The following is a 19,257-nucleotide window of genomic DNA, read 5'->3' as shown; positions in this document are numbered from 1 at the left end:
TCATTATGCCCTTGGATTACAGTTAAAGCATCCATAGATGCATTTAAAAGTATAGGATATAAAAGAAATTCGATATAAACAAATTTATAAGCTCTCAACAAAATTTTATGAGAATCAGTTTATAATTAATTGTTCTCCTCTCAAAAATTGGCTTTAACGTTCATGACTGGTTTAAAAGCACCTATACACAGCAGGATAGAAATACCGGTTCTGTAGGAACCAAAACCAGTATAACAAATTTTTAAGGATCGGTTCATAATTGGCCCAACCCTCCTTAAAACACCTCTTACAAAGTGAGTTTGTAGTTATATGTACATATACCGTTCCAAAAGATTAGATTTATGATAAAATTCTATGAAAATTATTTATTTTTAAACATAATCACACTTTTAAATATAGATGATTTCGACCCATAATAAACCCAAGCAAAATATTTGATCCTAATTAATATGAAATCCAAGATATGGTCCTAGACAAATATTGTAGAAGTTTTTCTGTTAACTGCGTTCTATATATGTAGTTTATAACTAATCGGACCCCCTAACGACCTAGATCAATTCCAAGCTTCAAACTGAGAAATTATGCACTTTTTGGATCTGCTTTTGTTATATCAACACTTCAAAATATTTAAATTTAACGACAAAGCCATCAAATTCTGTTATTACAGAATGCGGGCCATTGATTTCAATCGCCTTTTTATGACATCTAGATATTCTAAGTATACACAGAGGGAAAAAGAAATATACATGCCTGGTACCAAATTGACACAAAACTGTTTATAATTTTTCAATACCATCCGTTGTCAAAGTATATACATACGAATGACAACACTTTGTAATGTTGAAAGCATTGCAACAATTCGTTGTCGAAATCTAAGTTTTATACACATCCGTTGTCTAAATGTTAACAAACGTGATAAGCTCACTATTGACAAACAATCCGTTGCCAATAGTCAGCTTACCACGTTTGTTAACATTTAGACAACGGATGTGTATAAAATTTAGATTTCGACAACGAATTGTTGCAATGTTGACAACGCTGCTTTGTCAACATTACATAGTGTTGTCGTACGTATGTATATACTTTGACAACAGATGTGTAAATTTGGTACCAGGCGTTATATTTCCTTTTCCTCTGTGTACAATTTCATCAGCCGAATTGAAACTATTTTACTCATTTGTCCATTACAATTATATTTAATTTACCGTTCAGGGAGACAACGACCTTGTAGTGAAGCATAGCAGGGTCTCTGGTCTTTGATAAGCTAGCATAATACCAACTACACAGAGAAAACAGATTCGTTGTGATAACCGAATTTGTTTCCAATCGAATTTAGTCGGTTCTAACAACTATCACTTAATTCAATTCTGATGACCGAAAAATTCGATTGGCATTATTGAATATATAGAACACGGAACCGTTTAAATATACAATTCGGTTGTAAGAATTAAAACTAACAGCAATACTAATTGAAATATTATTTATTACCCACATATTTGTGGATTGTATTTATGCACAATAAAATTTTATAAAAGAAATATATGTATGTATGTAAATGTTTATAAATAAAATATATACATCTTGAAACTGCTTCAGAGTACCTTACATATCCTATTTTTGGTTTGGTATTACATAAGATTTTGATCACAGCTCGTCAAAATATTCCTTATTAGATGGATGGCTTGTAGACAACATTTCTTACTTCCATTGCTGCAAAAGTGTTAAAAACTCGTCAAATCATATACAAAATTGAAAAATGATGAACATTACCTTTTTATATTTTTATTCATCTTAATATTAAGCCGCATCACTTACATATTTATGCACAATAACATCTATTATATTTATCTTTTTAAACTATTTACAATATTTTTTATATTTTCTTTAATAATTATTCTTGAAACGTCAACAAAAAATAAATGTACCAAATTTTCGGTTGGGAAAATCGTATTGTTTTTTCAGCTTTTAAGTATTTCTAATATATAATTGGTTGTAGTGATTGAAAGCTAACAATCTGACTCCAATTTGTTAGCCCTAATATATTTTTCAATTACAACTACTAATATTTGAAGTTGTTGCATTCAAATGATAAATTAAATTCGGGTGTATCTACTGAATTAATGAAAACAATTTATAAAAGACACAAGTCGGTTAAATTAACTAATTTGAAAATTATTAAAACCGTAATTTGATTACAATAATGGTTTTACAGTTCTGAATATAGAAAATCGCTTGGTTTTATGTTTTTTTAATAACAACGATGGAATTTTAGTTCAAATCTCTAAATATTTGTAATAAGAACCGATTTCCAATTGATCCTTTTTCTGTGTGTGTGTGTAGCTTATCGGGGCACTTCGAATTAAAACTAAAAAAATGTTTATATAAAAATATGAAATTCGAATATTTATGTGATACACTGTATATCATAAAATTTGCTAAGATATGGCTTGTTAATGATATCTCAGTCATTTACTAATTTATTGAAAAATTCTAAAAATATTAATTCAAGATTTGAGATCGTAAAACATGTGGGTACTTCAGAAATCAAATCTCTTTCTTTTTAGTCTAATATCAAAGAGGCAAATTACTTAAAGATTTAAGTTCTAAAGTGAAGATTGTCTGATTGTTTGACCACAAAGATATCAATATTCTCAGAACTTTTTTACAAGGTAAAACGTGACATGCACCTTGATTGGCCATTAATTGTGAAACGTGCTACATTTAGAAGATAAATGAAACGTCAAATGGAATCCCAAGTTCTTTACAATTGAAGCTAATGTTTCTTGGGTTATTTTGGCAAACTTTTGTATTTGCCCTAAATAAGTAACAATAAATCCTTAATGCAGGATATTAGTCACTTTTTGTTTCTTATACTTCTTTTTTTTATTCTTGCCACCCCAAATACTTTACTTTTTCTCAAAACACCTCAATTATCTAATTAAAACTCCACTGCAATAGAAATCAAGTAAGAATGTTTAGTCGGGCATGGTCGACCATATGATACCCTACACTAATGATTATGTTAAAAATGTGGCTAGGGGGTTTATATCCGCGTATCCTTATAAATTTTGGTAGAGGGATTTACATCAACATTAAAGTTATTTTTGCAGAATTTTATCGTGATATTAGAGTTTATAAGTGAATTTTTACCTTCAAGTCATTTTGGAACCCTAGGTCCAAGGTCAAATGAATCCCGATCATTACGAAAATTGGCAATATCCAGAAGTTTTGCGGGGGGTACGGTTGTACGATTTTAACCATTTTCAATAGACTTCGACCTTGTGAAGAGTATGTGTAAAATTTCATCAAATTATCTGGAAAATTGTGACCTATATCGTGAGTACAAGGTTTACATGGACAGACAGACGGACGGACAACATCAGCACAAACTCATATACATATGTATGTATGGTGGTGTAGGGTATAACAAACAATACATTTTGCCATCTCACATGCAACAATAAATGAAGCTGTCAGAATAATATTCGTTTGCAATAAAACAAAGACGACTGCAACATTTATAAATAAATTATATGCCAAAGTTCACGTTAAAAGGATTAAATGACAGAGACTTCCTATACTATTTTCTTAGATCAAAGATGATTGGAAAAACATAAATCTTGTGTTTTCTTTTTCAAAATTTACAACCCCTTTTTCTTCATAAAAGAATTTACAAATAATTCATACATACAGATAAAATTTTGCACAAAAAATCTCTAGAAAAACAGTAATAAAATTTAAAAGATTTTGCACATGTGCTTGGCCTGTTCGCTGATTTTATGTTGGATAAATCTGTGTCTGTGTATGATTTTAACCACCAAAAAAAAAAGAGAGAGAAAAAACATTTACGAACCATATGGTGGATGGATGTTCGGTTGGATGGATCAGTGCATGGTGCCTGCTGCTGCCTATAAGACAAAAAAAAGAAAACAACATAAATTTAGCAGATTTTTCTCGTTATATATTTTTACTCTTTTGCAGAGATAAATTTGCAATTTGAAAATTTCATAAATATAGTAAATGCGAATCGCTTATTTAAAACACCCTAATACAATAATAATTTCCACCATCACATAATATCTGTCCGTCCATCCATCCAACCATCCGTCTGTCTATAAAACACATTGCAGCCACATGAAAATGCGTTTTTATTATCATGTTCAGTTTTCTTGTGTAAATGTATAATAATGTAGTATTTCTATGTTTATGCGTATTTTTTTCTTAAAAGAATTAATACGGTTGTGTTCTTTTCCGTATCAACGACAAATTATATTATTTGCCTGATTTGTGGTGTTGTACAGCTCTGCTCGGCTTCGTTGGTTTTTGTCCTGCTCTACTCTTAAATATGCCACTTCATTACAATAAGGGTTGTTTGTTTACACCTTTATCAAAAAATTAGTACGTGTATTAATGCGCCTGCGCGCAACCTTTATTCTACCGTGGCAGCAGGCACATACAATCTGTATGTTTGTGTGTGTTCGTTATTTTGAATGAGTCATGTTACTAATCGTTTTTATCCTATTTTATCATATAAGGAAAATTTATTATTTTATTGTTTTTGTCGTTGCTGCTACATTTGTTGTTGTTGTCAGTTTTTGGTTATTTTCCAAAATCATCATTAAGAAATACCAGAAATTTCATGCAACAAGAAAAGAAATTGAGAAAAGAAATAACAATTCTAAAAACTCATTTACGTTTCAGCGTTTTTGTCTTTTGATAGGTATTGCTTACTCGTATTCTTATTTTCTTTTGGGACAGTTAGGGAAATTTGATTAGGGGAACATAGTAGTAACTTATCATAGGCCCGTCTATGATTGCCGCGATATCCATGAAATGGAAAAAATAGATTAGAGTACTAAAATGCTTGACTATCTCTGATTGAGAATAACTATCTATAAGTCCGATTGTAATGTGTTTACTCTAGAAAACGCAATAACAAATATCCATTTCGTAAATCGTCGTCATCAGTAAATACTTTATTAAATAGGCATTTTGTAGTGTCAGCTGTAGAAGTCTTAGAACTAGGACTTCTGATCTTTTAACTTTAGATAACCTTATCTTATATTTGAGGTATGTACACTCTAATATGGGCCTCAACTAAACTTGTACTGATTTAGGATATTGTTGTTCCATTTTTTGCTCTTAAAACTCGCTTCTTTTTAAACAACATTTAACCTTGTTTTCAACAAAAGTTAATTGATACTCAAGGCAATTTTTGCATTTTCTCCTGCAGTTTCCCAATAATTCTAAAATAAGGACATTTTAAAATTTCCACTAAAATTTATTATCATCTGCTACAAAAAAGGGTTATAGGGAAGTAGTTTTTTTATTTGTTTTTGTGGTTTGGCAAACAGGTAAAAATCCTTTATTATTTTGTCTAAGTACTGAAAATTCTGGGAAAATTAGTGATTTTTTTTAGCGGAACATTTTGTGAATTGTTTTTCTAGGAAACGCTGAAAATTCTAGATTGTACAGAGATGGATAAAATATTTAAATGCAATTCTTAAAAAAATAATCGACAATTTTCTAATTATCGATCTATATTCCATATAGATCGATAATTTTCTTTAAAGGAGAATAATTTATCAAAATTTAAAATTTCAAAATTGATCAAACCTATTTTTTTAAGAAATAATTGATCAACTAATTTGTTATAAGAAAAATAATCAAAAATTTGTACTATAAAGAAAATTTCTCTCTAGAAACAATTTAATTTATGTAACTAGAAACAATTAAGAATGTATAGTATGACATGACCGATCATGCGATACCCTACTCCAGTGAGTATGTTAAAAATGTAGATTATTTTTCTATTAATAAAGCTTTTTAACTTAATTCCGCAATATTTTAACAATTTGTTGCCAAAAAAGTGATTTTCTAAAAGAGTGGTTATATGGGACCAAAGTAAATATGGTCCTATCCGTATAAATTTTTGTGAGCGATTTACTATGACATTAAAGTGATTAATGCAAAATTTTATCGCGATACTAAAAGGTGAATTTTTTCTGAAGAGTACTTTGTATGGGGTAGGGTTAAATGAAGACCGATCATTACAAAAATCGGCAATATTATTTAAACTTATGTATATAAAACCTAGATTTGCCGATTTATATATAGATTCTACAAGATTTAATATAATTATAAACTCAAAAGCCCTACTAAGGTGTTGCGGTTGTATGGCGAAATATAATGGACCGATTTCAACCATTTCCAATAGCGTTCGCCCTTCATCAAATTTGAAAACACGGTTCACATGAACAAGTAGATTAATCGACTCAGAAAGTGATTATGAGCCGGTATACTTTAATGTTGGTGTAGGACCAATATTTTTGGGTAATACAAACATCAGCACAAACGTATAATACCCTCCCCACTATAGTGGTGTAGGGTATAAAAAGATCTAAAATGTTCTTAAAATGAAATTTGATCGAATGTTTTCTATAAAAAGAAATTTGTTCGAAACATTTCTAAAAAATAAAAAATGAAGAAAATTTTGTATAAAAAGAAAATCTCATCGATATTTTTATTAAAACAAAATTTTATTGAAAATTTTCTATATGAAAAAATTTTCAGTGAAATTTTCAAAAAATTTCGTCAAACATTTTCTACAAAATTAAAATTTTATCGAAAAATTTTCTATAGAAAAAATAATTTCGTTGAAAAATTTTCTATAGAAAAGAAAATTTCATAAAAAATTTCTTATAAAAAGAAAATTTCATTGAGAAATTTTCTATAAAAAGAAAATTTCATTGAAAATTTTCTATAAAAAGAAAATTTAATTGAAAATTTTCCATAAAAAGAAAATTTCATTGAAAATTTTCTATAAAAAGAAAATTTTATTAAAAATTTTCTATAAAAAGAAAATTTTATTAAAAATTTTCTATAAAAAGAAAATTTTATTAAAAATTTCTATAAAAAGAAAATTTTATTAAAAATTTTCTATAAAAAGAAAATTTCATCGAAAATTTTCTATAAAGAAAATTTCATCGAAAATTTTTTATAAAGAAAATTTCATCGAAAATTTTCTATAAAGAAAATTTCATTGCAAATATTCTATAAAAAGAAAATTTCATTGAAAATATTCTATAAAAAGAAAATTTCATTGAAAATATTCTATAAAACGGAAATTTCATCGCAAATTTTCTATAAAAAAAAATTTCATCGCAAATTTTCTATAAAAAGAAAATTTCATCAAAATTCTATAAAAAGGAAATTTCATTGAAAATTTTCTATAAAAAAAATGAATCGAAAATTTTCTATAAAAAGAAAATTTCATCGAAAATTTTCTATAAAATAAAAAAATATTCTATAAAAAGATCATTTGATTAAAAAATTTTCTAAAAAGAGAAAATTTTTTTAAAAACTTTTCTATAAAAAGAAAATTTGATTAAAAAAATTTCTAAAAAAAGAAAATTTCATCGAAAATTTTTTATAAAAAGAAAAATTTTCTATAAAAAAAAAAAAATTTCAATCATTCTCCCTTTAACAAATATCACACAGTGTCTGCTCTTTTGACCCTTAAAAAAGACAAGACCAAAAGCAATTTCATTACAGTTTTATTTATGCGTCTTTCTTCCTCTGCAACTTGTGCTACAGACCGATGTTTTGGTCTACAAATATCAGCTGTTTCTTATTTTGTTTGTATCCGCAACTGTATCTGTGTATGGCTGAGTGTGTGTTTGTTTCAACCATACATGTTCGTGTTCTTCATCATCATTCACTCAGTCGCTAGTTTGCTCAGTCAGTCTCTAGTTAACGTCATTTCCATTCAGTCTAACAATCAGTTGCTTATTTTACGTCATGAATTACATTTCGCTGTTGTCGTTACCGGTTCAAGTTTAACTTTAATATTGCACACAATACTTATAAACATTAGAGTTTAGTTTTTTTTTTGTTTATTATTATTATTTTTTCTAAAATTTAAATACAAAATTTTGTAAAACGAGTGCGCGAGTGTATAACTGTGGTGTGATGGTTTCAAATGCAACAGAGCATAACAGAAAAAAATTTATACAAACTGTAGTTTAAAAACTAAACTCAATAACAAAAAAATATAAAGAATAAAATAAAAAATAAAGAAATAAATTATTTAAATTTAGCATTTTGTTTTAATTGCGTGTTAAACTAAAAACTGCTGCATTATATAAAATTTAATTAAAAAAAGGTATTTGTTAGATTTTAATTATTAGAGAAAAAATGTACATCATATAAAAATAATTTTAAAAATAAACAATTTTGCAAACATTTGTATGTATGTAAATTGTGTAAAGAAAATATACTTAGAAAACTATTATGACTTAAATATTTTCACGATCACCTTCTTTACATTAGAAAAAAAAAAATTCAATCACGTAATTTTGTAATAAGAATTTTTGTGTTTTGGTTTTGTTTCTTTCGTTGTGTGAAATAATGTTGGTTTTCCTAAACTGTGTGCTCTAATAATAAACAAATAAAAAATTTGTTTAATTCTATCAATGAATTGCTAAAAGTTTATAACCAAAATTTTGTTAAAAAAATAAAATTTTCGTGTTTTTTTTTAATTTTCTTTAAAGAAATATTGATCAATTTTAGTTGATTATTGATCTAGTAAAAAGTGTGTTTATTTAAATTGTCTTTGTAGCCGTTTTTAATTAAATTTACCAAATTTTGGTCAAGGCTGGGAATATAAAAAAAATAATTTTCGTAAGTTTTATGTTTTTTTTTCTGTTTTTAATAATCATTTAAATTAATTAGAGCGAGTAAAATTTAAATGTGTTTAAAAATTGAAAATTTTTTAATTATTTAGAAAAAAGAATTCTTTCAATATTCAAATCTTTCTCAATATGTTTCAGACAATTCTATGAGCTCTATTTCAGCATTTCAAGTTTGTATTTTGTAAATGTTTAATTTCAGAATTTTCAGATTTTATTTAATAAATTTCATATAGAAATACATTTGAATAGATTTCTAAACGTTTGTTGAGGGATTTCATCGTGATATTTGTATTTATAAGAGAATTTTGACCATCAAGTCTTTGTATGGGGGATAGGGTCAAATGAGGCCCGATTATTACTTGTTTCAAAACTGAGTCTTGCTGATTTTCGGAGTGATACAAGAACATTTAACATATTCATGAGCCCAAAAGCCCCATTCGGGGGGTATGGATGTATGGGGGCTATGTGAAATAATGGACCGATTTTAAACATTTTCAATAGGCTTCATCCTTGGGTCAAAATAAAAATATGTGTAAAATTTCATAAAATTATCTTAAAAATTGCGACCTGTAGTGTGCGTTTACATGGAAACACAGACAGACGGATAGACAGACAGACGGACGGACGGACAGACGGACATAACTAAATCGATTCAAAAAGTGATTCTGAGCTGATAGGTATACTTTAAGGTGGGTGTAAGATCAATATTACAAACTTTAGCACAGACGAATAACACCCTACTCACTACAGTGGTGAAGGGTATAATTAAGAAACAGTTGGAAAATTCTGAAATATAAATAAAATATTAAAAAAAATAAAAATACAAATTTTAAATTTCCAAAATACTCTAAGAAATGGTGTAGAATTTTAAAAATGCTATAGTTACAAAACAGTGCTAACTGAAACAAATGATTTACAGTGAATTGTTTTAGCCGCACTTTTTAAAAAATTAAAGCAATTTTTTTATAGCTAATTAAATTTAAATAAAAGAAAATCAAGTTTATTCTCCTTCTTTCTTCTCTAAATAAATAGACTAGGGTTCACTTTTGTTTGTAAATTTGTTTATTTAATTATTGTTAACCTTTTTAAACTTTTTTTCTTGAGTCTATGACGTACCCCTTGCTATCATTAAAGAAAAAACACTTTCAACGATAACAATTTTACACACTTTATGTTAAGAGTTGTTGTCAGTTTTTATTCGTACATACAAATAAAATTTATTAAATGTGCAAAAAACAAAAATTAGAAATGTTTTTATTGTTTTACTTACTTATTATAGTTTCTTATAAAATTACGTTTCTTCTTGTTTTAGTAAAGGGTTAAAAGTTCAATTGACAGCCATTTGACAGCAAAAATTTTGCTTTGATTGTTATTACTTTAGATTTTTGAAAAGATTTAATTTACATTTGTTAACTACAGGCTTTATTAATTAATTTAATAAATTTAAAACCACACTCTTCATGATAATCTAATCTTGCAAGTCTTGAAAACATTCTAAAGTTTAGCATTGCAAACTATCCTTGTAAGCCTTGCCACAGGATATTTCACTCTCTCTAGCAATAAAGCGAAAATGCAAGAGTATATATTATATTTGCTATATTTTTCTCAGATATTGGTAAAATTTCTGACTTCGGAAAAATAATGATCTAGTACAAAGACTAGAGAATAGACTGGTCAATAGACTAGTAGTCAGTCTCAGATAGTCCATAGACTAGTCCATAAACTAGTCCAAAGACTAGTCCATAAACTAGTCCAAAGACTAGTCCATAGACCAGTCGATAGACTGGTCCGTAATCAATCTCAGATAGACTAATCCAAAGATTGGTCAATAGACAAGTCACATACTAGTTCATAGACTACTACATAGAATAGTCCATAGACTAGTCCATAGAACAGTCCACAGACTAGTCCATAGACTGGTCCATAGACTGGTCCGTAGACTAGTCGTCAATCTCAGATAGTCCATAGACTAGACCATAGACTAGCCTATAGAATAGTCCAAAGACTAGTCCATAGACTAGTCGATAGACTGGTCCGTAATCAATCTCAGATAGACTAGTCCACAGATTGGTCAATAGACTATTCCACATATTAGTTCATAGACTACTCCATAGAATAGTCCATAGACTAGCCCATAGAGTAGACCATATACTAGTCCATAGAATAGTCCTAAGTTGTCAATCTCAGATAGTCCATAGACTAGACCATAGACTAGCCCATAGACTAGTCTATAGAATAGTCCAGATAAGTCGATAGACTGGTCCGTAATCAATCTCAGATAGACTAGTCCACAGATTGGTCAATAGACTATTCCACATATAAGTTCATAGACTACTCCATAGAGTAGTAATCAATCTCAGATAGACTAGTCCATAGATTGGTCAATAGACTAGTCCAGATACTAGTTCATAGACTACTCCATATAATAGTCCATAGACTAGTCCATAGAACAATCCACAGACTAGTCCATCGACTGGTTCGTAGACTTGTCGTCAATCTCAGATCGACTAGTCCATAGATTAGTTAATAGACTAGTCCATAGATTGGTCAATAGACACGTCCATAGAGAAGTTTTCAGTCTCAGATAGAAGTGGTGCATAGACAAGTCTCAAGTCTCAGATAGATAGTCAATAGGCTAGTCCATAAACTAGTTTATATTCTAGTCCATAGATTAATCAATAGACTGGTCCATAGACATGTCAATAGAATTTACTAGTCCATAATATTTAGACAAGAAGTTAATCATCTGTCCATATATTAGTCAATAGGCTGGCCAATAGACTAAATTTAAAAAATATATATTAATATTTTAATTAGTATTTAATAAAAATTTTGTTTATAACAATTTTGTCCACCACTGTCAAAAAAATTTTTGAATTTTCAGTGCAGCACATATGTATTTAATACTTTTTTTCTCATATCCCCAAAAATTCAACATTTAAAATACAATAAACATACATTTAAACAAAATTGAATTATTTTTTTTAATAAAAAAACTATACATTAACATACATTCTTAAAAAAGTTTAAGATTTCAAAAAAAAAAAAAAAAAAAAAACAAGTAAGAAAGTATAGTCGGGCTTGGCCGACCATATGATACCCTACACCAGTTATGAATATCAAATGGGATTTATTTCATAATAAAGAATTTATCTTGAATATTACCTTGATTCCGATTTATTTAAGCAATTTATTTACGAAACACTTATTTTCTAAAAGAGGCTTTATATGGGGGATAGAAGCAAATGTGGACCGATCTCGATCTTATGTAATATTTGTCTGTGCTAAATTTCGTTGCAATAACAGTGCTAATAAATTTATTGCTGATATTCAAATCACTTTCTGAAGGGGGCTTTGTATGGGGGCTAGGGTCAAATGTAGTCCGATCATTTCGAAATTCGGCAAGGTCATCAACTTTGATAACAACGTTTACATGGATACACGGACTGTCGGACGGACGGACGGACATCGTTAAATGGACTCAGAAAGTGATTCTGAGTCGATCGGTATTATTATATATTATATTTAATGCGTTACAAACATCAGCACAAACACATAATACCCTTCCCACTATAGTGGTGTAGGGTATAAATACATTAAATGTGAAACGAATTGATTTTTTTTTTTAAATAAACCAACAAAATCACACTTTTTTCTCTAATTTTTCCATTAAAATAATAATTTTGACGTACATACATACATATGTATTCATATTTTTAATTTTTTTTTATTTTTAGATGTCGTTGACAAAAAAAGATCCGTCATTTTGTGTGGCAGCAAATGATCCTCACCTGGTGAGTTTGGGAGGTGGACGTTTAAGTACAGCTGTAACCATACACAATATACCCATTGGTAAGTAAATAAATATCTTTTGTCTATCACAGGTATACTTACATACATACATACTTAAATATATATAATATTATACAACATTAATGATGTTGTTGGGTGCAATGGAAATGTTAGTGAAAAATATTATATTACAATAGATAAGTAGGTAAGGTATTCAAATTATTAGACCAGTTTGTGTGGAGAATGGTATGTAACAATTTGAAATGGGGAAAGAAAAAATGTACATAAGTATGTATGAATTCCAATCATTTGATAAAAGGCCTACTTTTTAGATATCTATATATGTACTTGTACTTTTTTCAAATCAATATAAAGATAAAAATAACACTGAATTTTATCTATCTATAAATTTAATTGTCATTTATAAATAAACAGATTTTCTAGAAAGCTCTCGTTGTTTTCTCAATATAGACCAGAGGCTATATTAAACATCAGATCATCAAAAATTCTTTGAATTAAATATTCTTAAGAAGATTATAACTTATTTGATCCTTTATCAATATTTTCAAAAGATCAAGTTTTATTTTTCATGTCATTTTGTCCGACTTTTAATGATTTAATTTTTTAAGCTGCCTCTTATTTTAAGATTAATATTGATAAGATTTCAGAAATGTATTTGAAAATGTTGTCAAATTATTGCTTTATTTGAAACACACTAATAATTTTCTTTCGCTTCGCTCAAACATAAATATTTTTTCAACAAAAATCATAAAAGTTATAGGTCCATTTGCTATTAAACCGATAAGACAAACAGAAAAAAACAACCAGCTTTGAATTTGTTTCGAAACTTTAAAAACAAATTTCCAAATTTGTCTGTAGTATTTGCTGTAATGGCGCTTGTTTGTTTTAGAGACACCAATTAATACTTAGATTCAGTCTCAGAGTATGTAGGTATATAGCCCAGCATATGGAACAGCAAATAAATTTCATTCATTCCATAAATATTTTTTGTTAGATTTAGCTTTGGAATGCTTGTTATTTGATAAGAAATGAAGCATGAAATATTATTATTTTTATTTACTATATTTCATTGCTTGTGTTTCAATTTCAGTTTTGTATGCTGCTTATCGTGTGTGTGATACTTTTGTTTTTGTTTCCATTTAAAAGCTTTTTCTGTTTTGCAAAACCAATTTTTGAAATTCCCCATAAGAAAATTGAACGCCAACATTGAATTCAGTTTTTTATTAGAAATTCTACGAAGCGGTGTTTGTAACAGCTGTGAGACAGACAGATTTGTCACAAATTCATGTAGTGAAGTGGAATTTAAATTTATTTTTACTTTTCTCAAGAATTTGCTGAAGTCACTAAGTTTACTGAAAAATAATAAAAATAAAAACACAAAATAAAGTAAGACTTAAAAATATATAAAATAGATTGTGATTTCAAATCAAATATCTCTGCAGTTCTGGAGACTAGCTAATTTACAAGCTTAAAGTGGTGGGTAAAAGGTTCAGTGCAGAAACTTAACAGTATTCTCAAGGTTGTCAGGTTAAATTTAAATTAACAGTTTTAGTTCAGTTATAGTTCTAGTTCAGTTCAAGTTCAGTTCTAGTTCAGTTCTAGTTCAGTTCTAGTTCAGTTCTAGTTCAGTTCTAGTTCAGTTCTAGTTCAGTTCTAGTTCAGTTCTAGTTCAGTTCTAGTTCAGTTCTAGTTCAGTTCTAGTTCAGTTCTAGTTCAGTTCTAGTTCAATTCTAGTTCAATTCTAGTTCAGTTCTAGTTCAGTTCTAGTTCAGTTCTAGTTCAGATCTAGTTCAGTTCTAGTTCAGTTTCTAGTTCAGTTCTAGTTCAGTTCTAGTTCAGTTCTAGTTCAGTTCTAGTTCAGTTCTAGTTCAGTTCTAGTTCAGTTCTAGTTCAGTTCTAGTTCAGTTCTATTCAGTTCTAGTTCAGTTCTAGTTCAGTTCTAGTTCAGTTCTAGTTCAGTTCTAGTTCAGTTCTAGTTCAGTTCTAGTTCAGTTCTAGTTCGTTCTAGTTCAGTTCTAGTTCAGTTCTAGTTCAGTTCTTAGTTCAGTTCTAGTTCAGTTCTAGTTCAGTTCTAGTTCGTTCTAGTTCAGTTCTAGTTTCAGTTCTAGTTCAGTTCTAGTTCAGTTCTAGTTCAGTTCTAGTTCAGTTCTAGTTCAGTTCTAGTCAGTTCTGTTCAGTTCTAGTTCAGTTCTAGTTCAGTTCTAGTTCAGTTCTAGTTCAGTTCTAGTTCAGTTCTAGTTCAGTTCTAGTTCAGTTCTAGTTCAGTTCTAGTTCAGTTCTAGTTCAGTTCTAGTTCAGTTCTAGTTCAGTTCTAGTTCAGTTCTGTTCAGTTCTAGTTTCAGTTCTAGTTCAGTTCTAGTTCAGTTCTAGTTCAGTTCTAGTTCAGTTCTAGTTCAGTTCTAGTTCAGTTCTAGTTCAGTTCTAGTTCAGTTCTAGTTCAGTTCTAGTTCAGTTCTAGTTCAGTTCTAGTTCAGTTCTAGTTCAGTTCTAGTTCAGTTCTAGTTCAGTTCTAGTTCAGTTCTAGTTCAGTTCTAGTTCAGTTCAGTTCAGTTCTAGTTCAGTTCTAGTTCAGTTCTAGTTCAGTTCTAGTTCAGTTAGTTCAGTTCTAGTTCAGTTCTAGTTCAGTTCTAGTTCAGTTCTAGTTCAGTTCTAGTTCAGTTCTAGTTCAGTTCTAGTTCAGTTCTAGTTCAGTTCTAGTTCAGTTCTAGTTCAGTTCTAGTTCAGTTCTAGTTCAGTTCTAGTTCAGTTCTAGTTCAGTTCTAGTTCAGTTCTAGTTCAGTTCTAGTTCAGTTCTAGTTCAGTTCTAGTTCAGTTCTAGTTCAGTTCTAGTTCAGTTCTAGTTCAGTTTAGTTCAGTTCTAGTTCAGTTCTAGTTCAGTTCTAGTTCAGTTCTAGTTCAGTTCTAGTTCAGTTCTAGTTCAGTTCTAGTTCAGTTCTAGTTCAGTTCTAGTTCAGTTCTAGTTCAGTTCTAGTTCAGTTCTAGTTCAGTTCTAGTTTCTAGTTCGTTCTAGTTCAGTTCTAGTTCAGTTCTAGTTCAGTTCTAGTTCAGTTCTAGTTCAGTTCTAGTTCAGTTCTAGTTCAGTTCTAGTTCAGTTCTAGTTCAGTTCTAGTTCAGTTCTAGTTCAGTTCTAGTTCAGTTCTAGTTCAGTTCTAGTTCAGTTCTAGTTCAGTTCTAGTTCAGTTCTAGTTCAGTTCTAGTTCAGTTCTAGTTCAGTTCTAGTTCAGTTCTAGTTCAGTTCTAGTTCAGTTCTAGTTCAGTTCTAGTTCAGTTCTAGTTCAGTTCTAGTTCAGTTCTAGTTCAGTTCTAGTTCAGTTCTAGTTCAGTTCTAGTTCAGTTCTAGTTCAGTTCTAGTTCAGTTCTAGTTCAGTTCTAGTTCAGTTCTAGTTCAGTTCTAGTTCAGTTCTAGTTTAGTTCTAGTTCAGTTCTAGTTCAGTTCTAGTTCAGTTCTAGTTCAGTTCTAGTTCAGTTCTAGTTCAGTTCTAGTTCAGTTCTAGTTCAGTTCTAGTTCAGTTCTAGTTCAGTTCTAGTTCAGTTCTAGTTCAGTTCTAGTTCAGTTCTAGTTCAGTTCTAGTTCAGTTCTAGTTCAGTTCTAGTTCAGTTCTAGTTCAGTTCTAGTTCAGTTCTAGTTCAGTTCTAGTTCAGTTCTAGTTCAGTTCTAGTTCAGTTCTAGTTCAGTTCTAGTTCAGTTCTAGTTCAGTTCTAGTTCAGTTCTAGTTCAGTTCTAGTTCAGTTCTAGTTCAGTTCTAGTTCAGTTCTAGTTCAGTTCTAGTTCAGTTCTAGTTCAGTTCTAGTTCAGTTCTAGTTCAGTTCTAGTTCAGTTCTAGTTCAGTTCTAGTTCAGTTCTAGTTTAGTTCTAGTTCAGTTCTAGTTCAGTTCTAGTTCAGTTCTAGTTCAGTTCTAGTTCAGTTCTAGTTCAGTTCTAGTTCAGTTCAGTTCAGTTCTAGTTCAGTTCTAGTTCAGTTCTAGTTCAGTTCAGTTCTAGTTCAGTTCTAGTTCAGTTCTAGTTCAGTTCTAGTTCAGTTTCTAGTTCAGTTCTAGTTCAGTTCTAGTTCAGTTCTAGTTCAGTTCTAGTTCAGTTCTAGTTCAGTTCTAGTTCAGTTCTAGTTCAGTTCAGTTCTAGTTCAGTTCTAGTTCAGTTCTAGTTCAGTTCTAGTTCAGTTCTAGTTCAGTTCTAGTTCAGTTCTAGTTCAGTTCTAGTTCAGTTCTAGTTCAGTTCTAGTTCAGTTCTAGTTCAGTTCTAGTTTCAGTTCTAGTTCAGTTCTAGTTCAGTTCTAGTTCAGTTCTAGTTCAGTTCTAGTTCAGTTCTAGTTCAGTTCTAGTTCAGTTCTAGTTCAGTTCTAGTTCAGTTCTAGTTCAGTTCTAGTTCAGTTCTAGTTCAGTTTTAGTTCTACATAAATATGTTATGACAAAAAGGTACACATTACCACTAATAGTACTAACGGAATTTTACTTCAATGTGTTGGAAACAATTGATTTAGTCATAAAATAGTAAATTTGTTAAGTAGTTTTTATTTTTAAATGAAATTATATCATTACTTCACAATGAGGTCGTTCGTTATCAATCAACAAGGTCGTTGGGCAGAAATACCCGTGTGTTGTTATTTGTTAAGGACCACTTGAAATTTTTGCAAAAAAATAGTTTAACAATTTAATAAGAATTATTTTCGTAAAACTATGTGAAAATGATTAATAAACATCAATTTTATGGATTACATTTTTTTAGCCTATTAAAGGCATATTGTTCAAATATTTGTAAAAAAATATTTACAAATTATTTCTAGCAATAGTTTAGATGAGTTTAAATAGTTTGAAAATGCTATTATTCAGATAAAAAGTTATCTGAAAGAGAAATAGTTACCCCAAAATTTTATTCAAATGGCAGTTTTTAAAAACTAACTTAAGAATGATAAGATTCTAAAAAAAGGCTAAATAGATACCTAATTCTTTCACTATTCTTTTCTATAGGTGATACCACAATCGGATGCTCGACCCGTTGCAGCATATCACTCAATGGCACCGGTATACGTCCGTTACACTGCACCATCTATCGCAGCGAAGAGAACGAAGTAACCTTGGTACCCGAACGAGATGCACGAATACTAATCGATGGTCATAAAATCGATGATGAAGTGAATTTGACACAAGGTGCCATGATAACAGTGGGAAAATCCTACTATTTACGTTTCAATAATCCAGCCGAAGCACAACAAATACGCACAGCAATGGGATCGAATGAAAGAATCTCAATGCCACAAATAGATTTTGCACAAGACCGACAAAGGCATTCAGCCAAAAGTTGTAATAGTACGGGAACCTCTTCTAGTGGTGAAGTGACAACATATCAAATAGACTCATTCTATGAAACAACAATACAGTCTTCCCTAAGGCAGGAAAACGGACAGGACAGTAATTATGTGAAGTCTACCGTCAATGCTTATAATAATTTAGCTCCAATAGATATAAATGGTTTGCAGTGCCCCAAAGTTTTCACCGCCGATTTGGTTACTGTTAATATGCCCGCCAAAGATGTTTTAGGGCAAAAATATACAAAATTTGCCAAGAATTTGGCGGAGCACCATCGTAATGAAAAGAATCTTAATAATGCCTGGCATAATAATCAAAATCAAATGAACAATAGTCGCAACAATGGCAATATTTATGACAATGTACCAGCACTTAAGGTAAATAATCAAGAGCCGAACTCTAGGAATGCAGAATACTTGACAAAATTAAAACATGCCAATGAGACACATAGACAAGCAGTAAATGCGTACGATCGTTATCCCAAATTGGGTAATATGCAAATATTTCCCATGACCACTGTTAACAATGAAATCAATACACAAACGTCTCATAAATTACAAATAAATTCTCCAGAACATAATGGTAATATTACCATGGATGAGAAGGAACATTTAGATGATATGCTGAAAATATGCTCGGAATATACTGATCGTCAAAATCAAAATTCTAGTAATTGTGGCAGCATGTCTTCTTCACCCATAGTGCAAAATCGCATTAAAACCAATGGTTCTTTACCGCGTGACAAGAAATCACCTTTTCAACATGACTTGTCGAATGGCTCTCTTATGCAGCAATCGTTTGAGGGCAGTTTTAATAATCTTTCGATTAATAACAGTGAACTGACGGGAAACAGTAGTTATTCTACAGGCTATGAAAATGTGCGTATAGTGGGACAAAATCGTGTTGAGTTAAATGGCCAATTGGTGGGTTCTCCTAAATCGGGTTATGAAAATGTTGTCATAGGAAAATATGTGCCTCAATCGCCACGCACTAAAATACGCACCAATTGCATGTCACCCAAAAAAGAGCAAAGTTTCGGCAGCATATTTTCTTCACAAAAGCCAGAGCCTCAAACTCTCAATAATAGTAAGTCCACAAAACAGCAAGAATATGATGATTTGTTGAAAACTTTTGGTGAGAAATTACAACAAGAAATGCAAAATATCGAAGAATGCAGCCGTTATCAACCTCCCCAGCCTACAGCATATGCAACACCCCAGCACAGGAGTAATAAAAATATCAATAATCTGAAATTGAATCTAAAACCTCCTAGTTCTTTACAAAATTCTCCCAAACCCAATAAGAAACCGGCGCCAGCTCCTAGAACATTACTTAAATCTGGTAATAGTAGCACAGGAGGCAGTTTACCACACTTGGCGGGTGTTACACATTCCCAAGCTGTAGCAGATGAAAAGGAACAGTTAAGAAAGGTATGTTAGTTTTTTGT

The 19,257-nt window shown here is 30.3% G+C and overlaps 1 protein-coding gene across 3 annotated transcripts in view; it reads left to right on the top strand.

Annotated features, from left to right (window-relative positions):
* The window catches only part of LOC119604450 (pleckstrin homology-like domain family B member 1), a 53,041-nt gene that overhangs the window by 12,966 nt on the left and 20,818 nt on the right, over positions 1-19,257 (top strand). The window contains exons 1-3 of one of the 3 annotated variants that reach the window (XM_037957068.1): positions 7,724-8,164; positions 12,431-12,545; positions 17,472-19,240. In XM_037957068.1, the coding sequence (XP_037812996.1) occupies positions 12,431-12,545; positions 17,472-19,240 (1,884 nt within the window). In that variant the 5' untranslated portion in view covers positions 7,724-8,164. Of the gene's footprint in view, positions 1-7,723; positions 8,683-12,430; positions 12,546-17,471; positions 19,241-19,257 lie in introns of those variants that run through there. The other 2 variants (XM_037957069.1, XM_037957067.1) reach the window with 2 other exon arrangements.

Source organism: Lucilia sericata, unplaced genomic scaffold, assembly GCF_015586225.1.
Source record: "Lucilia sericata isolate MDLA Ls3-8-SP2 unplaced genomic scaffold, ASM1558622v1 Contig000394F_arrow, whole genome shotgun sequence".
Taxonomy (NCBI): Eukaryota; Metazoa; Arthropoda; class Insecta; order Diptera; family Calliphoridae; genus Lucilia; species Lucilia sericata.
This window is presented reverse-complemented; position numbering and strand designations above follow the sequence as displayed.